The sequence below is a fragment of the Alosa sapidissima genome, chromosome 7, assembly GCF_018492685.1.
Source record: "Alosa sapidissima isolate fAloSap1 chromosome 7, fAloSap1.pri, whole genome shotgun sequence".
In the NCBI taxonomy this organism is placed as follows: Eukaryota; Metazoa; Chordata; class Actinopteri; order Clupeiformes; family Clupeidae; genus Alosa; species Alosa sapidissima.
Window position 1 is genome coordinate 12,322,232 of NC_055963.1, and position 22,749 is coordinate 12,344,980.

The 22,749-nt window shown below is 44.0% G+C and overlaps 2 protein-coding genes across 6 annotated transcripts in view; one reads left to right on the plus strand and one right to left on the minus strand.

Annotated features, from left to right (window-relative positions):
• The window catches only part of LOC121713514 (uncharacterized threonine-rich GPI-anchored glycoprotein PJ4664.02), a 28,509-nt gene extending 20,333 nt beyond the window's left edge, over positions 1-8,176 (plus strand). For 4 of the 5 annotated variants that reach the window (XM_042098164.1, XM_042098165.1, XM_042098166.1 and 1 more), the window contains exons 4-6: positions 1,180-1,337; positions 4,891-5,500; positions 6,451-8,176. In XM_042098164.1, coding sequence (XP_041954098.1) covers positions 1,180-1,337; positions 4,891-5,451 — 719 coding nt within the window. In that variant the 3' untranslated portion in view covers positions 5,452-5,500; positions 6,451-8,176. Of the gene's footprint in view, positions 1-1,179; positions 1,338-4,890; positions 5,501-6,450 lie in introns of those variants that run through there. The other variant, XM_042098168.1, reaches the window with a different exon arrangement.
• A 4,706-nt stretch (positions 8,177-12,882) lies between these two features.
• mc3r (melanocortin 3 receptor) lies at positions 12,883-14,822 on the minus strand. The gene is made up of 2 exons (XM_042097789.1): positions 14,337-14,822; positions 12,883-13,452 (listed from the first exon to the last, which is right to left on the minus strand). Exons 1-2 carry the CDS (start codon positions 14,820-14,822, stop codon positions 12,889-12,891), a joined length of 1,050 nt encoding a protein of 349 aa, XP_041953723.1. The 3' UTR covers positions 12,883-12,888.
• Between the last annotated feature and the right edge of the window lie 7,927 nt (positions 14,823-22,749).

Genomic DNA, 22,749 nt, shown 5'->3' on the forward strand with positions numbered 1-22,749 from the left:
GGGCACTTCAGCCGTGCCTACTGGTTGGGGTTCGAACCGGCAACCCTTCGGTTACAAGTCCGAAGCGCTAACCAGTAGGCCACGGCTGCCCCGGTGGTATGCGTACCACTGTTTGGGAATCCCTGTGTTAACCAATATGAAATACAACAGGCACGTCACGCATTCTAATTATTTCTTGTCTTTCTCTTCTTCTCTTCTCTTCTGCGGCGAAGTCGAGCGAAGTCGAGAAGATGTTTAAACTTTCCCTCGGCAAGTGCCCGGCAATTCAAAGCTGCGTGACGTAAACAAAATAAAATGGCTGACTTTGATGTCAAGCCCTGCCTTCCCGCAGGCTGTAGCGAGATGCTTCTCCCTCTCTCTGTTTTTGGTGAATTTCTGTAACAGAAACAGCGCCACCTATAGGCCTGGAATATGAAGTAGTGTGTTGAGATGGATCTGTTTGGACGCAAATATTCTTGAAACGATACCAGGGAAGACGTGGGGAAAAAAGATAGTTTTGGTATGTGTGGACATGGTCTTAGTAGTGAAGGTCTCTGCAAAGGATTTAGGTGAAGACATCTCCCTCCTAGTGTGTGGTAAGACAAGACAGGAGCCGCTTTGTTTTTTAGAGGGCTGCTTCCTGTCTTGAGGTGAGGGGGTACTTCCTGACAGCTGAGAGGAGGAACAGGGTCTCAGGTTTCACTTTTACTGAAGCGAAAGGTTCTCTGTGTGATGTAGCCCAGCTTTCAGTGAGATTGACTGGAACTGAAGCAGAAAAGCCGGAACCTTAAACATGAACACATTGCACATCGAAATAGAGCTCTCTCTCTCTCTCTCTCTCTCTCTCTCACACACACACACACACACACACACACACACACACACACACATAACACCATACACTTTGAAATGAAATTCATTCCAAGGTGCTTTATTGGCATGAAAAAAAGGTATTTGGGCAATCAAGGCAATCATACAGAAAAATGCATAGAACAAGATATTTAAACTTATGTAAAAAGTTCTCTCTGTTTCTCTCTCTCTCACGCACGCACTCACATACACACACGCATACACACACACACACACACAAAATCACAAACACAAACACATATGCACACACACAGAGATCCACACACATACGTGTGCACACGCACACATGCCGGATGTGTGAATCTTACTTGTGTTGTTCATTCTTTGCAGCCTGCATTGAGCCACTGACGGTGACGCCCATTCGCAGAGACTGGACAGTTCAAAAGAGCCCCCTGCTGGACGTGTTGGAAGTGCACGCTGGATGGGCAGCCCTCGGCTTTATTTCTCTTAGCCTCCTCAAGATCATCTTATGCGTGGTGGTCATCAAGGTGAGAGCTACATTATAAACATCGTGAAATCATCACCTTTCTCAAGGTGACAGCTGTAAACATCCAAATAAATTAGTCAAATGCCCATGTAGGCATACCTGTAGGCTATGTTTGCCCCTGTTTCCCAAACTGTTGTGTAGGTTGAAATTCAAGCAGGGCAACAGACAGAAAGGGGCGTGGCCTGAGGGCAAGGGGGTGGCCTGGGGGAAAGGGGAAAGGTGAGTGGCTGTGGCACCCAATCTGTGAATGATGTCATAACTTGCCTTTCCCAAACTCTGTGAATGATGTCATAACTTGCCTTTCCCAAACTCTGTGAATGGTGTCATAACTTGCCTTTCTTTTGGACTCCGCTCATGAACATTCACCTGTAGGGGAAACAATATGGATATGAGCTCCTGGCTGGTATAGGCTATACACTTAAGGTAATGAAACAAGGAGGCGCACACAAGGCTTGTGTGGAAAAATGTTTATTGTGGCCGAAAAGTTACAAAAGAAGTCAGAGGCTAAAACTCTGACTTCTTTTGTAACTTTTCGGCTACAATACACATTTTTCCACACATGTTGTGTGCGCCTCCTTGTTTCATTACCTTAAGTGATCACTACTTTTTGGGAGCGGATGCACCAAGCAACCGACCTTGCTGGTATAGGCTATAATAATATGAATGACACATTGTCACACATTCAACACAAAAACACATTGGGTTCAATTTAGATAGATATCTGATATTAAAAATAAATATTAATAAAAATAGTAAATAATACATAAAAATAAAGATTAGAGGTGGGTAGGCTATTCAAAATGTAGCCTAGGCCTTTCTTGGGTGCTTTGCTATATGTCAATTTTTGGCCGCATGCATGATTGCATGCAAGGTTGACGTGAACAATTTTTTGTTTCTTTGGCTCGAGGTGATACTGAAAACCCAGCTTGAGAAAAAAAGTTGACATTTACAGGATCGGGTTGTATTTCTGTCGTGTGTGTGTGTGTGTGTGTGTGTGTGTGTGTGTGTGCACATAAATCAAAGATGATAGAAACTTTTATTTCTTTCCTTTCCATGTCTGGGTTTTTGTGGCTGTGTGTGTCTGAGTGTGTGTGTGTGTGTGTGTGTGTTTGTGTGTGTGTGTGTGTGTGTGCGGGGGGTTGTTATTTCCTGGACAGTTGAGTGTTCACTGAGGATGGCGGTTAATCTCCTCCCCTGTTTGCCCCCAAGTTTACTCAGTTTGAAACTTACAAGTCTGGAGCACAATATGTGTTATGAGTGAGAGAAGTACCGGAATAGGCCTCTGTGTGTGTGTGTGTGTCAAGTCAAGTCAAGTCAAGTCAAGTTTATTTATATAGCACATTTCAAACACAGAGGTCATTCAATGTGTTTTACATAAACAAAACCAAACAATAATAACAAATAAAAGCATAGAAGGGCAATATAGTCAAAGAATAGTTAAAAGGTAAAGATCATAATAAAAAGAAAACATAAAACACAAGGTAAAATCATTTAAAAATAAAGAATAATTAGTAAGCAAAAACAAAGGCAAAAGTAGTAAAAAAAGTAATAAAAGACAAAGTAGAATAATTATCAAGGCAGATTCAGAATTTGTACCAGAGGGTTGGATACCAGTGCTGCTGAACTGGGGGAGCCACTGAAGCACATCTTCAACTTGAGTCTACGTCTTCCAACACTGTGGAAGACATCATGTCTCACCCCAGTACCTAAGAAGCCACACCCCAGTGAGCTTAATGACTACAGGCCTGTCGCTCTAAAATCACATGTGATAAAGACTGGTCTTAGGTATGCTCAGACCCCAGGTACGCCATGCACTAGACCCGTTACAGTTTGCATACCAGAAGAAAGTGGGCGTGGACGATGCCATCACTTATCTTCTACACAGGACACATTCTCACCTAGACAAGGGGAAAAGTGCTGTGAGAATCATGTTCTTTGATTTCTCAAGTGCTTTTAACACCATCCAACCCCTCAGACTAGGAGACAAGCTCTTGCAGATGGGTGTGGACGCTCACCTGCTAACCTGGATTACAGATTACCTGACCGAGCGACCACAGTTCGTCAGACTGAAGAACTGTCTCTCTGACACTGTGATCAGCAGCACCGGAGTGCCACAGGGAACTGTGCTCTCGCCAGTCCTGTTCACCCTGTACACATCTGACTTCTGCTACAACACCGAGTCATGCCACATGCAGAAGTTTTCTGACAATACTGCAATTGTGGGGTGTATCAGGGACGAGCAAGAAGAGGAGTACAGAAGCCTGGTGGAGGACTTTGTGCAATGATGCAAACTCAATCACCTTCAACTCAACACTTCAAAGACCAAGGAGATGGTGGTGGATTTTCAGAGGTCTAAGCCAGCTCTGCTACCAGTCTCCATTGATGGGGTCAATGTGGAGGTGGTAAGCACCTACAAGTATCTGGGTCTCCACCTGGACAATAAACTGGACTGGTCAGCCAACACTGACGCACTCTACAAGAAAGGGCAGCGCAGGCTGTACTTCCTGAGGAGGCTGCGGTCCTTCAATGTGTGCAGCAAGCTCCTCAGGATGTTCTACCAGTCTGTTTTTGCCAGCGTCCTCTTCTATGCAGTGGTATGCTGGGGAGGAAGCACAAAAAAGAAGGATGCTGGGCGAGGTACAGGCTGGTAAGGAAAGCTGGCTCTGTAGTGGGAGCTGAACTTGAGTGCATCACTTCAATATCTGACAAAAGGACCCTGAACAAACTGATCAACATTTTGGACAATGAGTGTCATCCACTCCACAGCACTATTGTAAAGCAGAAGAGCCTGATCAGCTGGAGACTTCGCTCACTGCCTTGCTGTTTTTTCATGCTATATTAGCACACATGACCAATGGCTTCTGCTACAATACTGAATGGCTGTAACCCTATTACCTCAACCTATTCTTGCACTGACATAGTCTAGACCTTATTCTTGCACTGTTGCACTGTTGGACTACTTTTTGCACCTTCACCATGACTCTCACTCTCTTTAACCACTTACCATGCACACATAACTATAGGACTACTGTTGGACTACTTTTTGCACCTTCACTATGACACTCACTCTCTTGAGCACCTTACCATGCACACAGAACTACAGGCCAGTCCCGGCCCTGTCACTGCAAGAGTCTCATGCTTGATCACCCTCAAGCACACTGTGGATTTTTTTACTTAATTTATATAGTATATTTAGTATTTAGTTTTGTTAGTTTTTCTTATCTTCTACTGTCTCTATTGTACAGTGGAGTTTTGTTATACTGTATGTTTATACTTATATTTACCATTTCTGCATGTTGTGTGTGATGTCTGTATGCTACTGAGACCTTGAATTTCCCCTTGGAGATCAGTAAAGTATCTATCTATCTATCTATCAGAGCAGGCCGACTCTCTTTATGTCTTTGTGTTTGTGTGTGTGTGTGTGTGTGTTCATGTGTATGTGTTCATGTGTGTGTGTATTCATGTGTGTGAGTGTTCATGTGTGTGTGTTCATGTGTGTGATATGGTGAGCAGTTTAGGTGATTGAAAAAAGCGCTTGACCGTGTGTGGCCAAGCGCTTAACCGTATCTCCCTCTGTGTCTTCTGCAGGTGTTGGCCAAAATGAGACCTTCCCAGAGCTACCGAGTGGGAAGCAAGAGGTGTCAGAGGTCACAGAGATGAAGCCCATCACCAGCACCACCGGGCCCATCCATAACAAAACCAACACCAGCACCACCAAGACAATCCATACCAACACCAGGACCAGCACCACCAGGCCCATTCATACCAACACCAGGACCAACACCACCAGGCCCATCCATACCAACACCAGGACCAGCACCACCAGGCCCATCCATACCAACACCAGGACCAACACCACCAGGCCCATCCATACCAACACCAGGACCAGCACCACCAGGCCCATCCATACCAACACCAGGACCAGCACCACCAGGCCCATCCATACCAACACCAGGACCAGCACCACCAGGCCCATCCATACCAACACCAGGACCAACACCACCAGGCCCATCCATACCAACACCAGGACCAGCACCACCAGGCCCATCCATACCAGCAACAGAGGTCACAAATGTCACAGCGATGAAGCCCAATACCAACAGACACAAATGTAGCAGGTTGTGCCCTTTTAAAAACTGGCCTGGGCCAACAGATGAAAAAGAGGCCATGCTTATCACACGACGTGATAAGCAGTTTTTTAAAAACGCAACGTTCCATTCAGTCATAAATCATTCAAGCGTAGGCCTAGTGCTCGTCATAAAAAAAAGCAGCTTAATATTTTTCAGGTGTTTAACAGTAGGCCTAGGCGCACTGTTAGCACTTATGCCGAAGGCAGTGAGATTATTAGGCATTGCATCCTGTCACTCAACATCGCAGTTCGGGTTGATAAGATTCAGTTAAATCGAGTATGGATCGTCTCAAAGTTTGGGACAACCAAACAGCAGTGTAGGCAAAGCAAATCCTAATTGTTAGGTTACCATAGCTGTCTTTTCTCTAGGCCTGGGCCTATCGGAAATCGCGACATAAGCACATTGGTTTCTTTTTTCTTTTCTTTCTTGTTCGCGTGCTGGGTAGTGAAGCGATAATGGATTTAAAGCAGTATCATGTGAGCCAGAGCCGATATGGCCAGAACTGCTGCTCTGTAAAGGTATTTCTGTCCCACCCAAATTTGCTGAACTACTTGTGAAGTAGCCTATTCATCACAGGCATCACATGTATCACACGAAAGAGCTTTTTCTCAGCCTTTAAACGATGTTAGTGGTTAGTTGCCCGTCTCCCTACCCATTCATCTTGGTGGAATACCTCGCGAACTTTCCCTCAACACACAACAAACCATATATCAGAATAAACAGCAGACCTTACCGAACATAAAGGTGTAAAGCATTCCCCTTCACAGTTAGCCATTCCAGAGTAATCCGGTTTTAAATTTGCAGCAATGTCTTTATGCATGTCTCCAACTTAATGTGTTTAAATTGTTCAATACGTGTACATGGTTTTATAACAGGCCAAATACAAAATAAATGTTACAAATATCGCCTAGATATCTGTAAGCATTACAATCAGAGGATATACATATAGGGCAGACAGATGCAGGGCCAACAGATAAAAAAGAGACCATGCTCCTGCTCCTAACTCTGGCTTATTGACAACAGCAAACAGCAGCACCTAAAATACTTTACATTGATATGGGGGAACCTCACTAACTACCACCAAAGTGTAGCACCCACCTGGGTGATGCACAGCAGCCATGATGCACCAGAACGCTCACCACACACTTGGTTGAAGTGGAGAGCAAGGGAATGAATGAATGAGCCAATTACACTGGGGATGATTAGAGGATCAGATTCAATGAGCCAGGTAGGGAATTTACCCAGGACACCGGGGAACCCCCTACTCTTTGCGATGAGTGCCATGGGATCTTTAATGACCGCAGTGAGTCAGCACCTAAGTTTAAGGTCTCATCCCACGGACTGCATTTCCTACAGCACAGTGACCCTGCGATGCACTGGGGCATTGGGATTGGAGGAAAGAGCGCCACCCACTGGCCTCCCATCAACACCACCTCCAGGAGCAACTTAATTTCCCAAGGTACTCTGTTATACTAAATAATGTAATAACTTGGCAAAATGTAATACATTTTCATTATAAAATGCAGCATGTATGCAGATGATTTAATTGTTGTGATTATGTCCCTATATAGTGCTGGTCTACAGCAACTGCTTAGAGTCTGTTCATGGAGCACAATATAACATACAATATAACTATGGAGTACAATATAACATCAAATTCAATGCATAAAAGAGTGTTATAATTATTGCCAGAACTAAGGAGGACAGCAAGCTACATTTTCCCTCTTTTTACTTGAAAGGGCAAGAGCTAAACATAGTAACTAAAACAAAATTCCTGGGTCACATCATCAAGGATGATTTGTTGTGACTATGATGACATACAGCGCCAGTGCTGTAAATGATATGGACAAGCAAATACGCTGGCACACAAATTTCATATGTGTACTGAAGAAGTTAAAACATTCATGTTCAGATTCATGTGCCGATTAACAAAGTCAAAGAATAAAATTTTAACAGCCTTAACCACCCCTGCACTTACTGATACCAGATATACCTCCTAATCCTGAAACACACATTTGTACCTGTTTTAATTACTGTGGATAGCCATTTGTATGTCTGTATGTGCAGTTTGTATGTACAGTATGTATGTATGTTTTTGTGTTTTGTATGTTCCCTTTATGTAATTTGTGATAGTCCTTTGTATTTCTGTATGTATTTATATGTGTGTTTGTATGTATGCCTTATGTAATATGTTGTGTGTGCATTTTATCTGATCGAAACATTCAAAACGTTATCTGCCAAATGCGAAAATAAACTCAAAAAAGGATATCAAAAAAGAATACCAAGGAGTGTGCAAACTTTTTTCACAATCACTTGACTTTTTTGTTCAGCACCTGGGATGTGCACAAAGTCTCCTTGCCAGTGCTTTTTATCTGAACCTTGAGTCTGTAAATAAAGCTATATATAAATATAACATATACTGTATATAATAATTTGCCACATTTTGAAATAATTTGCAGCATTTCGTAATAAACTGCCTGAACTCAATATGCAATAAATGTTCCTGCATTTTGTAATAAATGATTACTCAGCCCTCTTGTTCATCGTCCGCTCACTATGGAGGTTAGATCAGGGGACTGAGATAGCCATTGCAGAAGTCTTATTTTGTGTCCAGTAAACCATTGTTGATGTTGATCCAGAAGGTAAAAAGAAAGAAAGGTGACCTGCTCTGTAATTTCCTGTTAAAGGATTAATAAAGGACCTAATCTAATCTAATCATGTCATGTGGCTGGACCTTGTTAACACATTTGGTTTTATGCCCGACCAACTTCGCCCTGGAGTTTTTGCTGAGCTTCAGTAATTCAGCAGATACAGGGTATTCGTTAGTCTGGCTGCCGGCTATCAAATAAGTGAAATAAAGCACTTCATGGCCATGGCTAGAGACCTTACTAAACAAGCTTTTGCTTCATTTCTCTTGGCAAATTTGGACCGTGTGAACTCATAAAAGATCAGCATGTTTAGAGACAAGCAGGAAGTGAGTGGGGAGTGATTTTATCTGTACAGTCTTAAAATGATTGTATTGTCCCTATCTGGACATATAGATGTGTTAAAAAACAATGCAGTTGTGTTGTTTAAAGGCAAGTTGTGTTATTTTCAACACATTGTGTAACAAATAAAAAAAGCAAACAACACAAACTGTGTTGTCCCTATCTGGACACAGAGATGTGTTAAAAACAATGCAAGTTGTGTTGTTTAAACGCAAGTTGTGTTATTTTCAACACATTGTGTAACAAATAAAAAAAAGGAAACAACACAAACTGTGTTGTCCCTATCTGGACACAGAGATGTGTTTAAAACGACGCAATTGTGTTGTTTTCAACCTATTCGTTTTAAGAGTGTATGATGCAGTTCACAGACACGGTAAACATTATATCTGTGTTACGAATGTTTTTTTTTTAATTGAAAAATATAATAAAACTGATGATGATTGAGAAAAGGGAGGTAACTGTCTCTAAACTGAGGTCCAGATGTACTAAGAAAGTCCTGTCTGTTTTAGACATTATATGTGCCTTAAAACACAGCCTCACATCACAAACAGAAATAGAAGACACAACTATGGAAAAAGTGGTGGGCGTCTTGCATAAGTGAATGAACTTAACACATTTGTGTAGCGGGTGACTGGTGATGTGGAGGTGGGGGCCCTTCTGTTTGCAGTCTCACTGTGGCTAACACTCAGAGCCGGAATGAGGGAAATATAGGTTCCCTTATGAGTGTGGGAGTGTGAGTGTGTGTGTGTGTCACAGTGTGTGATTAAAAGGTCTTGATGGAATCAGAAAGTAAGAAATGTACATCTAAAATTGATCGATATTCTATTTGACGTCCTTTAACCTCCCAGATGCTCTGTGATAGCTCCACGCCATAAGTGTGTGTGTGTGTGTGTGTGTGTGTGTGTGTATCAGCCCTTTAGATCTCCACCCAAATAGCCTTCTCTTCATTCTCTGCTTTGCTGTGTTCCTATTTATCTTTCTGTTCCCGCTGTCTGTTTTGTTTACTCTCTGTCTGTTTTGTTGAGCCATCTCTTTCGCTGTCTGGTTTATTTTCCATCCTGTTTCGATCTGTCTGTTGCATTTAGCCGTCTCTCTTGGTCTGTGTGCCAGGACTGTGTGTGTGTGTGTGTGTGTGTGTGTGTGTGAGTGTGTGTGTGTGTGTGTGTGAGTGTGTGTGTGTGTGTGTGTGCGTGCGTGCATGTGTGTCTGTTTTATTTAGCTTTCTCATTCGCTCTGTCAACGTTCATTAACGGTGTCCATCGCTGATCTCTGATCTCCAGGGGCACTCAGAGCGCTGTCTCCACAGGGGGGCGCTGTTGACCACACACCCTCACCACAGGGGAACACTGCAGTATGGATTACATATCAAATCTCTGTTCATTCTCTCTCTCTCTCTCTCTCTCTCTCTCTCTCTCTCTCTCCACACACAGTCTATACAGTCGGCCTCTATGGATTATCTAACATGTGTTTGGCTCGACTGCTTTTACCTGGAAACTGACTTGTGCGCCTGTGAGATGGGTCACACACACACACAAACAGATACTCACGCACACACATGCACACTGAAACTGACCTGTGCGCCTGTGTGATGGGTCACACACACACACACACACACAAACACACACACACACACTCACACAAACAGATACTCACACACACACTCACACAAACAGATACTCACACACACACATGCACACAGAAACTGACCTGTGCGCCTGTGTGATGGGTCACACACACACACACACACAAACACACACACACACACACACACAAACACACACACACACACTCACACAAACAGATACTCACACACACACATGCACACTGAAACTGACCTGTGCGCCTGTGTGATGGGACACACACACACACACACACACACAAACAGATACTCACACACACACTCACACAAACAGATACTCACACACACACTCACACAAACAGATACTCACACACACACATGCACACTGAAACTGACCTGTGCGCCTGTGTGATGGGTCACACACACACACACACACAAACACACACACACACAAACAGATACTCACACACACACTCACAAACAGATACTCACACACACACATGCACACCTGTGCGCCTGCGTGACCACTGAGCTCCTCACTACCTCATTTCCTCCGTCTGATTATCTCACTCTGTCACCTCCTCTCCTCCTTCAAATCTCTCTGTCACCTCTTCTTCTCATCCTCTGTCCCCCTCTCCTCACTCTCTCATTGTCTGACCATGTATATGTGTGTGTGTGTGTGTGTGTGAGAAAGAGAGATGTCAAGAGAGACAGAGAGGGAGTGTGTGTGTGTGTGTTTGTGCATATGTTTCTATATGAAACATGGTAAACATGAACCTCAACACACAAACCTCAAACCCATAGACACACAAATACAAATGAAGAAAAATGTACACACACACACACACACACACGTCTGAGTATCTGTTCACACTGGTATTGGCAGGACCCTGCAGGGGTCAGTTAGATGCCGCCTGTTGCACACACACACACTCGCATATTCTCATCTAGTATTAGTCATCTAGTGTATTCTCAGCTAGCAAGAATTACAGTATGCCTACCCAGACACACACACACACGTACGCACACACACACACACATACAGTACTGATCAGAGGTACAGTATGCCCCATCTCACACACACACAGAGAGAGAGAGAGAGAGAGAACTGTCCAGAGGAGTCTGTAGGTCCTGGTTTTTGTACTACCAGTAGGGGGCAGGCCAGCTCAGCTTCAGGCCAGTATACACACAAGTCTGTGTGAAAGGAGTCTGTTTGAAATATTCTGAAACAAATCTGTGTGCGACACAAGTCTGTGTGAAATTACAGTTTATGACAAGACTATTGGACTTTCCTTTTGAAATGGAACTCAACCAGTCAGAAAGTAAACAGTAACTAGAAAATGTAATTTCGAGGAAATTACCAGTGCATAAAAATGCAAAACATACTGTATATTAAAATAAAATACACAACAAACTTTTATTTGGAAACAGTTGTGGGCAGAGGAAACAGTTGGCTGCAGTCATAGTTGATAACAACTGACAGTTGAAATGGCTGAACAGTTAAATAGTTGAGTAGTTTAAATAGTTAAATTATTTAATAGTGAATTATTGTAGTGAGGACATTTATTTTGAAACAGTTGTGGGCAGAGGAAATAGTTGAACAGAATCTGTAGTCTTAAGAGAGCCATATTGTATGCTTAAAGCCTGAGACAGAGTATATAGTTTAAAAGTTAAATGGTGAATGGTTTGAAGAGGATGAATGGATAGAAAGTTGGATGGAATGTGCCTTATATCCTTGTAGAATGGAGAGACACAGAGAGAGTTGGCCTAGTTGAGCAGAAAGCAGTTGATATAGGTATAATCAGTTTAACTGGCCCTTTGATGGGTCCTAGTTGAGCAGCTGGAAGTTGATACAGGTACAAATCAAGTTAATTAGCCCATTGTGATGTAATAGTGCCAATGCAAAGTCTATGGACCCTTTCAAGAGAGTTCCATTATCAGCATCATAGTTGGCCCCACAAGACTTCCTTTTTAACATTCCATATGTTATCTTAATGCAGAGGAAGTAGATTGGGGCCCAAATAGAACGTTCAAGCATTGTTTTTGTTTTTATTGTTGAAAGGGTCTATAGGGAAAAATAAGCTTGTTTTTTGTTAATATCTCAAAAAGTATAAAGTTTACAAAAGTGAAAAATGCATTCCTCAAGTGTCCTTTTCAAGACCTATGTTACAAAGTTTGAATGAAGTTTCTACGTTAAACGGCTGAATTAGACGCAGACATTTGGTGGGAAGAAGAAGAAGAAGAAGACTTCGGATAACAGAACAGTGCATTTTCATGCACTGTAATAAGTACCTTGAAATGTGCCCATAAATGAAATCCATTTTTTTATTTGATAAGTTTGGTAATCACACAGTGATAAAGTAAACACATGTGAGGCATAAACACACACATACACACACACACACACACACTCAAACATACACACACATGCAGACACACACACACACACACACACACGCAGAGTTGCAGACACACTAACACTCACACACACACACCACACACACACTCACACTCCAATGTATATCAGTGAGAGAAACACATCCCGCTACACCACAGACAGGTGTTTGAATAGCATCACAGTAGTGTCACGTTGTGCTGCACAGCGACTAAGCTAAAGTGTATTACAAAACACAGGACATGGGCTGTGTGTGTGTATGTGTGTGTGTGTGCGCACACATGCATGTACAGTATATGTGTGTGTGTGTGTGTGTGTGTGTTTACATGTGCGTGTGAGTTTGTGTGTGCCTGTGCGTGTGTGTGTACATGTGCGTGCATGTGTGTGAGTGTGTGTGTGTGTGTGAGTGTGTGTGTGTGTGTGTGTGTGTGTGTGTGTATGCATGTGTGTGTGTGTGTGTGTCAGACGGGAGTGTGGCAGCTGTGTGTGAAGCAGCAGAGGATCTCTCTGAAGGTCTTCCTCATCTCGTGGCTGCGGCAGGCATAGATGAGCGGGTCGATGGCGGAGTTGCACATGATGAGCACCAGGTAGGTGGTGAAGTGGGCCATGTAACAGCGGCAGGGTGGACGCTGAGGGCAGGTGAGCAACAGCAGCAGGTGCAGGAAGAACGGCGCCCAGCAGCACACAAACACGCCCAGCAGCAGGCTGATGGTGATGGCCCCCTTCATGGCCGTGCGTCGCCGTGGCAACGGCCTTGGGGCGGCGACGGCAGGGTCATCGGCAGACGGGTCGGGGGGGTACCCGCCGGTCTCCAGGGCGGGGGGCAGGGCGGCGATGCGCTGCGCGTGGATGCGGGCGAGCAGGAACATGTGGACGTACAGGGTGGCCATCAGGAGCAGCATGGCGAAGAACAGCGTGATGAGACACACCACCACTGTCGTGCTCTCCGAGAATACGATGAACACCACGCCGCTGACCACACACACGAGCCAGATGCCACAGATGGCCGCCAGAGCACGACGCACCTGGAGGGGAACACCTGAGTTACAGGTGGCACACACCTGCTCAACAGCAGCATTTAGCCAGAGGTAACTGTACAACACCAGTTTTAAAGGCTTGGTACCTGAAGAATGGCAGCTTTCAGCCAGAGGTAACTGTAAAAGACCTGTTTTAAAGGCTTGGTACCTGGAATATGCTAAAAAGGAGCTATGGGCTAACTGCTGTAACCCACTTCTAGTGAATTATGCTAATATAGGCTAAGAGTGTCAGTATGAGAGCTATGTAAAATTCTGTAAGATCTGGGACTTGAACACAACATTACACACTTTTCCACTGGCTTGTACTGTATTTGATACAGTGCCTCTTGAGGTTAAGAGTGGTATTACAAGAGGTACGTTGTGCGTTGAACACTAGCCTTAAAGGTGAGGTATGTAAGGAACACTGAAGGTGAGGTAAGTGACTCCAGTAGCTTAGAAATTGAGGTATATGATGATAACTAGCTTTAAATGTGTGGTATGTGACTCCTGTAGCTTTAAAGGAGAGGTATGTGACTCCCATAGCTTTAACGGTGGGATATGTGACTTCAGTAGCTTTAAAGGTGGGGTATGTGATTCCAGTAGCTTTAAAGGTGGGGTATGTGATTCCAATAGCTTTAAAGGTGGGGTATGTGACTCCAGTAGCTTTAAAGGTAAGGTATGTGACTCCAGTAGCTTTAAAGGTGGGTATGTGACTCCCGTAGCTATAAAGGTGAGGTATGTGACTCCAGTAGCTTTAAATGTGGGTATGTGACTCCAGTAGCTTTAAAGGTGGGTATGTGACTCCAGTAGTGTTAAAGGTGAGGTATGTGACTCCAGTAGCGTTAATAGTTATGTGCATGGTGAGAGGTGGACGGTTCCAGCGTGAGACTCACCGTGACAATGCTGTGGTAGCGGAGGGCGTAGAAGATGGTGATGTAACGGTCCACGGCAATGGCCGAGAGGCTGCACATGGAGGCCACCAGCGAGATGCAGATCATGGAGTCACAGATGTTGTCGACGAGCTGCAGGAAGTGATCCCCTAGCAACAGCATGCGGCTCTGGAGCAGTGCTATGACGACGGTCTCCAGCGCGTTGGACAGGCTGACCAGCATGTCCGCCGCCGCCAGGCTGCACAGCAGCAGGTACATGGGCGAATGCAGATTCCGATTCTTCACCACCGCCCAGATCACCAGAACGTTCTCCAGCAGGCTGACGATCCCCAGGGCCAGGAACACCTCTGCACGGATCTGCACCTGCTCACATAGAACCTCCGGTGTTGCGCTCCCGTTGGGCACCTCATTAAAACCGCTAGAACCCTCCTCATCTCCACTGGAGTTCAGCCAGAGGGCCAGAGGGGAGAAGTGATAAGATCCGTTCATCAGGAGAGGAAGAGACAGGGAGAGACAGGGAGAGAAAAGGAGAGGGATGGAGAGAGAGGTGGAGGGAGGAAATGTGTGAGAGGATAAGAAAGGGAGAGAGAGATAGACAAAGAGAGAAGAGGGAGAGAGATGGACACAGAGAGAAGAGAGAGGTAGAGAGAGATGGAAACAGAGAGAAGAGAGAGAGCGATAGAAACAGAGAGAAGAGAGAGAGGAGGGAGGGAAATAGAGATGGACACAGAGAGAAGAGAGGGAGGGAGGGAGAGAGAGATGAACACAGAGAGAGGAGAAGATTGGGGGGGAGTCAAACAATAGTCAAGAAATGAAAGATAGAGCATATGCCTTGAGAAGCATATAATGTCCAAACTAATGTTGTTTGAGAAACATGCTCATAGCTGTAAAATCAGAATAAAAATATGATAGAATATGACAAGGGAAGCAATGTACACAAACGTGATTTAGCTAACAACAAATCAAATCACAGAGATGAAGAAATGAAAAGACAAAACTAATGAAAGACAGACAGAAACAAAGAAAGAGGGAGAGAGAAAAAGAGGGATTGAAAGAAGTGGTAGAAGAGAAAGAAAGAGACTGGGAAAAGTGGGAGAAGGGAAAGAGAGGTTGAGAGAAATGGAGGAGAAAGCTGCTGTTGTGTCGAGGGTGGTCTTCTTTTCTGTCCAGCATACGCTCACTCCCACAGAGCAAAATGTGTGTGTGTGTGTCTGTGTGTGTGTGTGTGTGTGTGTGACGTGGCAGAGATGGATAAGGACAGAGCTAAGGAGGGAAGGAGAGAGAGATGGAGATAGACGGACAGACAGAGATACAGGGTGTGTGTGTGTGTGTGTGTGTGTGTGTGTGTGATGTAAATGTAAATGCTTCTCCATCTCCTGGGGTCTCTGATTCAGAGAGACACTGAACACCACAGGACATGGACATGGGTGTGTGTGTGTGTGTGTGTGTGTGTGTGTGGGTCGGTGGGTGTCGGGTTGGGGGGGTGCAATCATACAAGGAACATCACTGTTGAGGCCACCACAGACACTTCCCTGCACATACACACACACGCGCACACACACACACATCCTGGAATCCTACATCATCGACACAGAAGTAGAATGTTTCGCAGAAATTCCTCACTGTCAGTACAGCCTCCTGCTTACCTGCTCCAGCAGTGCTTCACAAAGCGCACACACACACACACACACACATACATACATATATAAAAATATATAAATATATATATATATATATATATATATGAGATGTTCATGACCAGAGACGTTTCTACATGCCCATTTTAATTTCATCATCTAGCATGACATTTGACATTTTCTTATCCGCAGGTCTATAATATTCCATCAGGTTTGACATATAGGCTACTGTGTGTTTACTGTGCATGTGTGTGTGGATGTGGGCATGGGAGAGCAGTGCTCAACCACTTCCCCGCCTACTTTTCTCCTACTGGTCGGGGATCAACCCTTCGGTTACAAGCCCGAAGCCTTAACCAGTAGGCCACAGCTGGGGGTGAGGGGGTGAATGGGGACACGAGGTTGAGTGAAGGATGAGGGTGAATGGGATGCGAGGGTGAATGAGGGTGTATGGAGAGTGAGGAATGGGCTATTTCTACTGCACTCTACTCCACCTGGGCTTGCGCAGGTCAGGCCTGCTGGGGCTGCTGACATTTCAAAATAGCAGCTAGACACAGATGCCCTGCGGCATCATGGAAGTCTGGCGGAGCTGGGTCACCAGCTCACCGGTAAAGCTGCTGCAGGTACACACACAGGAACTGCTGGACCACACGGCCTGAACTCAGCATGCAGAACCAGGAACTAACTGACCACACGGTCTGAACTCAGCACGAAGAACCAGGAACTAACTGACCACTAGGGTTGGGCACCGAAACACGGTTCTAATATGGCACCGGTGCAGACGCAAACGGTAGTAACTGCATCGAATAACAATGTGGATTTCGGTGCCTGATTTCGGTGCTTACATTTTTTTATTATTTTTTTTTATACGAGGCATCACTGCATGTCATGCGCCATCTATAACGTCTTGCTCTAAAAGCAACACATCAGGATACAGTTAGCTAACATAAACACTGGATGTATAAACCAGAGGGGTGCACCACATAGGCGAGTGGACAGTGTTTGACAGCTTGCGTGAGCCCAAGTAGCTTACTTTAAAGCGATATCGCGAGCTCCTGTCAAAATCTAGCAGTGGGCCTAACTACGCACAAGCAAAAGGCTATGAAACAACATCAACAGTACCCTATACGTTACACAATATCCTTGCTAATGTCTGTGCTAACTGGCATTTATTTGAAATGTTATCAGCAAAGTTGTAAGGTGAAAACTTTATTTCACGGTGTGTTATAAACAACATAATGGCATGATATTAATCTTTTATGTGCATGAGGCCCATATAGTATCACAATGAATATGAAGATCATGTTAAAAGTTAGCTGGCAAAAACATAAATATGTAGGTTACATACCTGATGTCACTGAGCTGTCAAAGATGGCTACAAAACCATCTCCGTACGTTATCGCTAATTAAACTCAGCTAACTGGTGTTAGCACATAGCCATAGTTGCTGTTAAAATGCCTACTAGGCTAGCGCTGGGAACACTTCAACACAGACATGTAACCTAACATGTTAAAAACTACTGCGTGTTATGGGTTAAGACATTTATTATTACATTTATTACATTACATTTGGCTGACGCTTTTTAGCCAAAGCGACTAACAACATGGTAAACAGTTTAAGTTTTAGAGCAATTCTCAACAATTTTAGGACAATTTAAAAACATTAGAGTACAGTAAGAATAAGTGCATCAGTGAGTGCTGTTTTTAACAGTTACTTGTCAGTTTAAGACGGCTGGTGAGTGCTAGGATCAGTAAGACTTGTTGTAAGTGTTGGTATGAGAGGAGATGTTCTCTAAAGAGCTGGGTCTTCAGGAGTTTTTTGAAAATGGAGAAGGATGTCTCTGCCCTTGTAGGAGCTGGCAGTGTGTTCCACCAACGAGGAACAACAGATGAGAAAAGTTTGGATTGGCTTGAGCGTACCGGTGGTAGAGCTAAACGTCGTTCGTCTGAGGAGCGCAGCGGTCTGGAGGTAGCATATGTCTGTATGAGGGCATTCAAGTAGGTGGGAGCAGAACCGGAGTGTCAGACACCAAACAGGACGAGGACCACAAAAGCGTCACGTTCAAAAGTTTATTTAAGGGTTGGGGGTTTCAGGGGTTCCGGGGGGGGTACAGGAGTTCCAAGAGTCTGCGTGTGTGTGTTCCCCCAGTAGCCGAACAGCGATGGCAGGAGCTGGATGATCCGGGAAGTCCTGGGGGAAACACACACACAACAGCAATTGAAACGAAGCAGCAGTACAGTCAAGGACTAGGCGGTATTCGTAGAAGAGGGACGGAAGGCAGGTCAAGATTACCGGGGCTGGAGAACACAGAAGAAGTCGAGCGGGTCCGGGATCACAGGCAAAGAGTCAGAGGCGTTTTCAATAAACAGGCAGGTAACTGGTGCTGGTTGCAGACGATCTGACAAGTGTGGACTGAAAAGCAAGGCTTTATATAGAGGGCATGATGAGTGGTGAATGCAGTGCAGCTGGTAGGTAACGAGGGTGAGGCAGAGCAGAGCAGGAACAGGTGGAGGTCATCAGACTTCAATCAGCACGTGTTACCAGGCAGAGAGAGAGCTCATGACACGGAGACTACTTTGTAGGCAAGCGTTAGAGCCTTGAATTTGATGCGGGCCGCCATAGGTAGCCAGTGTAGCTGGATGAGCAGCGGGGTAACATGTGCCCTTTTGGGTTGGTTGTAGACCAGGCGCGCCGCCGCGTTCTGGATCATCTGAAGTGGTTTCACTGCGCAGGCTGGGAGACCTGTCAGGAAGGCATTGCAGTAGTCGAGTCGTGAGATGACTATTGCCTGAACCAGAAGTTGGGTAGCATCTTGAGTCAAGTAAGTCCTGATTTTCCGTATGTTGTAGAGTGCGAAACGGCATGACCGGGCGACTGAGGCAACATGATCTGAGAAGTTTAGTTGGTTGTCGAGAACAACTCCCAGATTTCTTGCAGTCCTGGTAGGTGAAACAGACAGAGAGTCAAATTTGATGTTGATGTCGTGGTGTATGGTAGGTTTAGCTGGGAGGACCAGCAGTTCAGACATGACATTTCTTGAAGCATTTGGGAACACACTGAATTAACTGGAAAGTAGAGTCCCTGTTAGATTATCTTGCTTGCAAATGCCATTGTCCATGACCTGGCAGTTCTATGGCAAGCCGTTTTAACATACCTTATGGCAAACCGCCTACACTGGGTAAACTTGAAAGCAGAGCTTACCATTGTGTGTGCATGCATGGCAAGCTGTTTTAACATTTAAATGTATTATTCGTAGGAGCAATGAGATATTGATAGTAAATTGAATATAACAGTTCAATTTCGTGTTCAAATTTGTCTTATCAATAAAAAAAAGCAATTCATGCTTTAGACCATTTTAATTTAAAACATTTTTTAAAAAAAGTACCGGTTCAGGCACCGTTTCGGCACCGAAACCGTTTTAAAAGTATCAATTTAGCACCGGTATCGGATAAAACCCAAACGATACCCAACCCTACTGACCACACGACCTGAACTCAGCACGCAGAACCAGGAACTAACTGACCACACGGCCTGAACTCAGCACGCAGAACCAGGAACTAACAGACCACACGGCCTGAACTCAGCACGCAGAGCACGCAGAATCAGAAACTAACAGACCACAAGGCTTGAATCAAAGGCCTTTTAGGCAAGTGCCCCCATTCGGCGGCCATCTTGCAACGCACTTTGGGCAGTCATCAGGCAGCTATTTTCCTGTTCAAGTGAATAAGGAGGCATACAGGTAGGGGCGGGATATGTGTAGAGACTACACACGCCAATGCTAACCCCATGCATTTCTATGGAAGATTCTTTGAGTGCTGTGTCTCCTCATTAGAAAGTCTCTGCCTGAACTCAGCAAACAGAACCAGGAACTAACTGATCACACAGCCTGAACTCAGCACGCAGAACCAGGAGATAATCAGCCACTGGAGTAAAAGGACCAGTCACTGGGCCTCATGGGTCTCTGGCACATTAGCGATGCCAGACCACCGGAGAACGTCAGGAGATGGGTGTGTGGATGACCCTTCCCTGGGGCTGAGAACATACTAGACATATAGGGCTTTCAGACATACTGTATGTGTAAGACCGGAGGTTCTGCGGATGTTAAACGGGCCGTATATCTGAACATCATAAACGGTCACATGGAAGTCCGAACTTAGCCACTACTGCTTAGTTCTACTGCTCCCCTCCAAGTATTTCCTTTCCTCCGGACATTATGTAAATGAGCTATGTCTGAACGAAGCAAAGAACATGCGGTTAAGATTCACAACACGTGAGGGCGTGTCACTGACGTTTCTTTCATGCGTCCATGTGGCGGGAGCACTTAAATGCCAGGGTCATGATGGAGTGGCATAGTGCTGTCCAGAAAATCTCCGACCTGGAAAGACGAAGACATCATGGAGCTACTGTCCATGAGGGCAGACAGCATTGTGATAGAACACATGAACGGCTAATGAAGAGATATGTTGATGTACAACCGCATCGCAAGGCCAAAGGAATTCAAAAGACCAAATCATCATAAGCAGAAGGCACCGAGGTAAAGTTAGTTTGATATTCAATATTGGGATATTCGACAGATATTCAAATTTCACTGGTTTCAGACAGTATACAAACAGATGGCCCGTCTACTTGCTCCCAGCCGACCTACTTAGGGACCGTCTATAAAGTACCTTCTAAATGACCTTCATAGTCTTTTTTGTCAATAGCTTCGACATCATGTGACCTAGTGACTCCAAACCAATGCAGAATATTTCTCCTATAGGGGACTCATCAGACTCATCAGATTCTTATAGCCACTGTATACACACTGTATTTTATATGAATAATTTAAAGAAAATACATAATTTTCTATATGAATGGTCTTCTTTTTTTCAATACCTCCCAAGCCATGTGACCTAGTAAAACCAGAGCAGAATAGTTATCCTATATGGGACTCATCAAACACACCTGTTCTTATATCCACTATATGCACACTGTATTTTATATGAATATTTTAAAGAAAACACAATATTTCCTATAAGGAATGGTCTCCTTTTTTTCAATACCTCCCAAGCCATGTGACCTAGTGACTCCAAACCAATGCAGAATAGTTATCCTATATGGGACTCATCAGATACACCTCTTCTTATAGCCACTGTTTGCACACTGTATTTTATATTAATATTAATATTAACTCATATTTTATATTATATTAATATTAACTCATTTTTGTAGACTACTTTTTCAGATTATTCTACATTCAACTGCTGCTATTAGAGCTGCAGCCAGCCAGAAGCAGATGGACTCCCCCTATTAAGTTGGGTTATGCTTAAGGTTTCTTCTGGGAATATGGGAGTTTTTCCTTGCCATTGTTGCCATATGGCGTGCTTGTAGGGGGTTAAGGGTTAAGGCTGCCAGTTTGTTGTGTTCCTTACAAACATTTTTGTGTAAATTTCAACACAGCAATTGTGTGGCTGGGTGAAAGGTTAAAGACAAATTTCAGCTATATTTTTTTGTATTTTAACATTTTAACCCACCCAGCCGGTGCTGGAATTGACACAAAATGTGTTGTCCCTGAGCACACACAGCAATGTGTCATTTTAACACATTACTTCTTAGAGTGTAGGAGAGGGCTATTCAACTATTGGCTTACGGGTTGAATGCGGTTCGTTGGATTTTACCTTTGGCCTGCCTTCGAATTTAGCTTCTATGACTGAGATCAAATCAAATCAATAAAATGACAGCAGTGATTGGCTGCAAAAATAAATAATGTCACGCGTCTTGTGCCTCTCAAACTGGGCAGGTAACCTACAGAGGAAATGAAATTATGAAATATGACCAAGGCATTAAAAAGCTGCTTGTTTGAAAGGATACTTTTTCACTGATTTATTTAAAAAAAAATATGAGCTATGAGTGTGAATGTTATATATTCCATCCCACAAATTATGTTTTACTGGTTTATTTGACAAATAATCTATATGGATTTGCTCTATAAAGACCTTATGTCTGTTTGGGATTGTTTTGTGAGCCTGGGGTTGTTTTGAAAGCCTATTGATGTAGCCTATCTCAGATGTATCTCAGAATAAAGAGAATACTCTAAACAACCGTCTGTAAATCAACTGTATACTACTGTCTACATTGCACTATATTTCTTGACCTGTCTTTGTATATTTCATCACCTTTCTATACTTTGCCTCACATTGCAACACAGCTCAGATCTTTGGTTGCTATGAAGGCCAATCGTTCTAAATGGATGGTTGCTATGGCCAAAGGCCAGTTCTATCTCTGCTGTTCGTAGAATTCTGATTAACCTTATCTTATTTGAAACATCTCTATTTTACTTAGCCCACTTCCATACAGTGGGTCCCATTAAGAAGTGGCCACTTCATTCGCGCTTACCGTGATTCACACAGCAGCTTTATTAAATTAATCTGTCACCATATGCCTATGCCAACGTTTGCAAAGAAAACATTTTAATTTGATTCACACGAAACGTTACATTTAATGTACATGTTGACAATGAGTAGGCTAGTTTTGGTTGTTGGTGGTGTTATTGCATCCCTTAGTTATGCCTACAATGCAAGTTCCCTCGCGATTGGAAGCTCCTGTAGACCATAGTAGACGCATTTCAAAACATTGCGTTAGGAGAGGAGTCCTCGCCACTTCTTTTAAGCTGTCACAGACTTAGGTGCTACTTTTAGGGCTAATAGTAAAAAAAAGCAGTCCTAAAGTTACAAAGTTATAAAGAGTGCAAGCATATCATATCAAATGACCATGGCATTACGCTAAACAACATAAATCCCAAT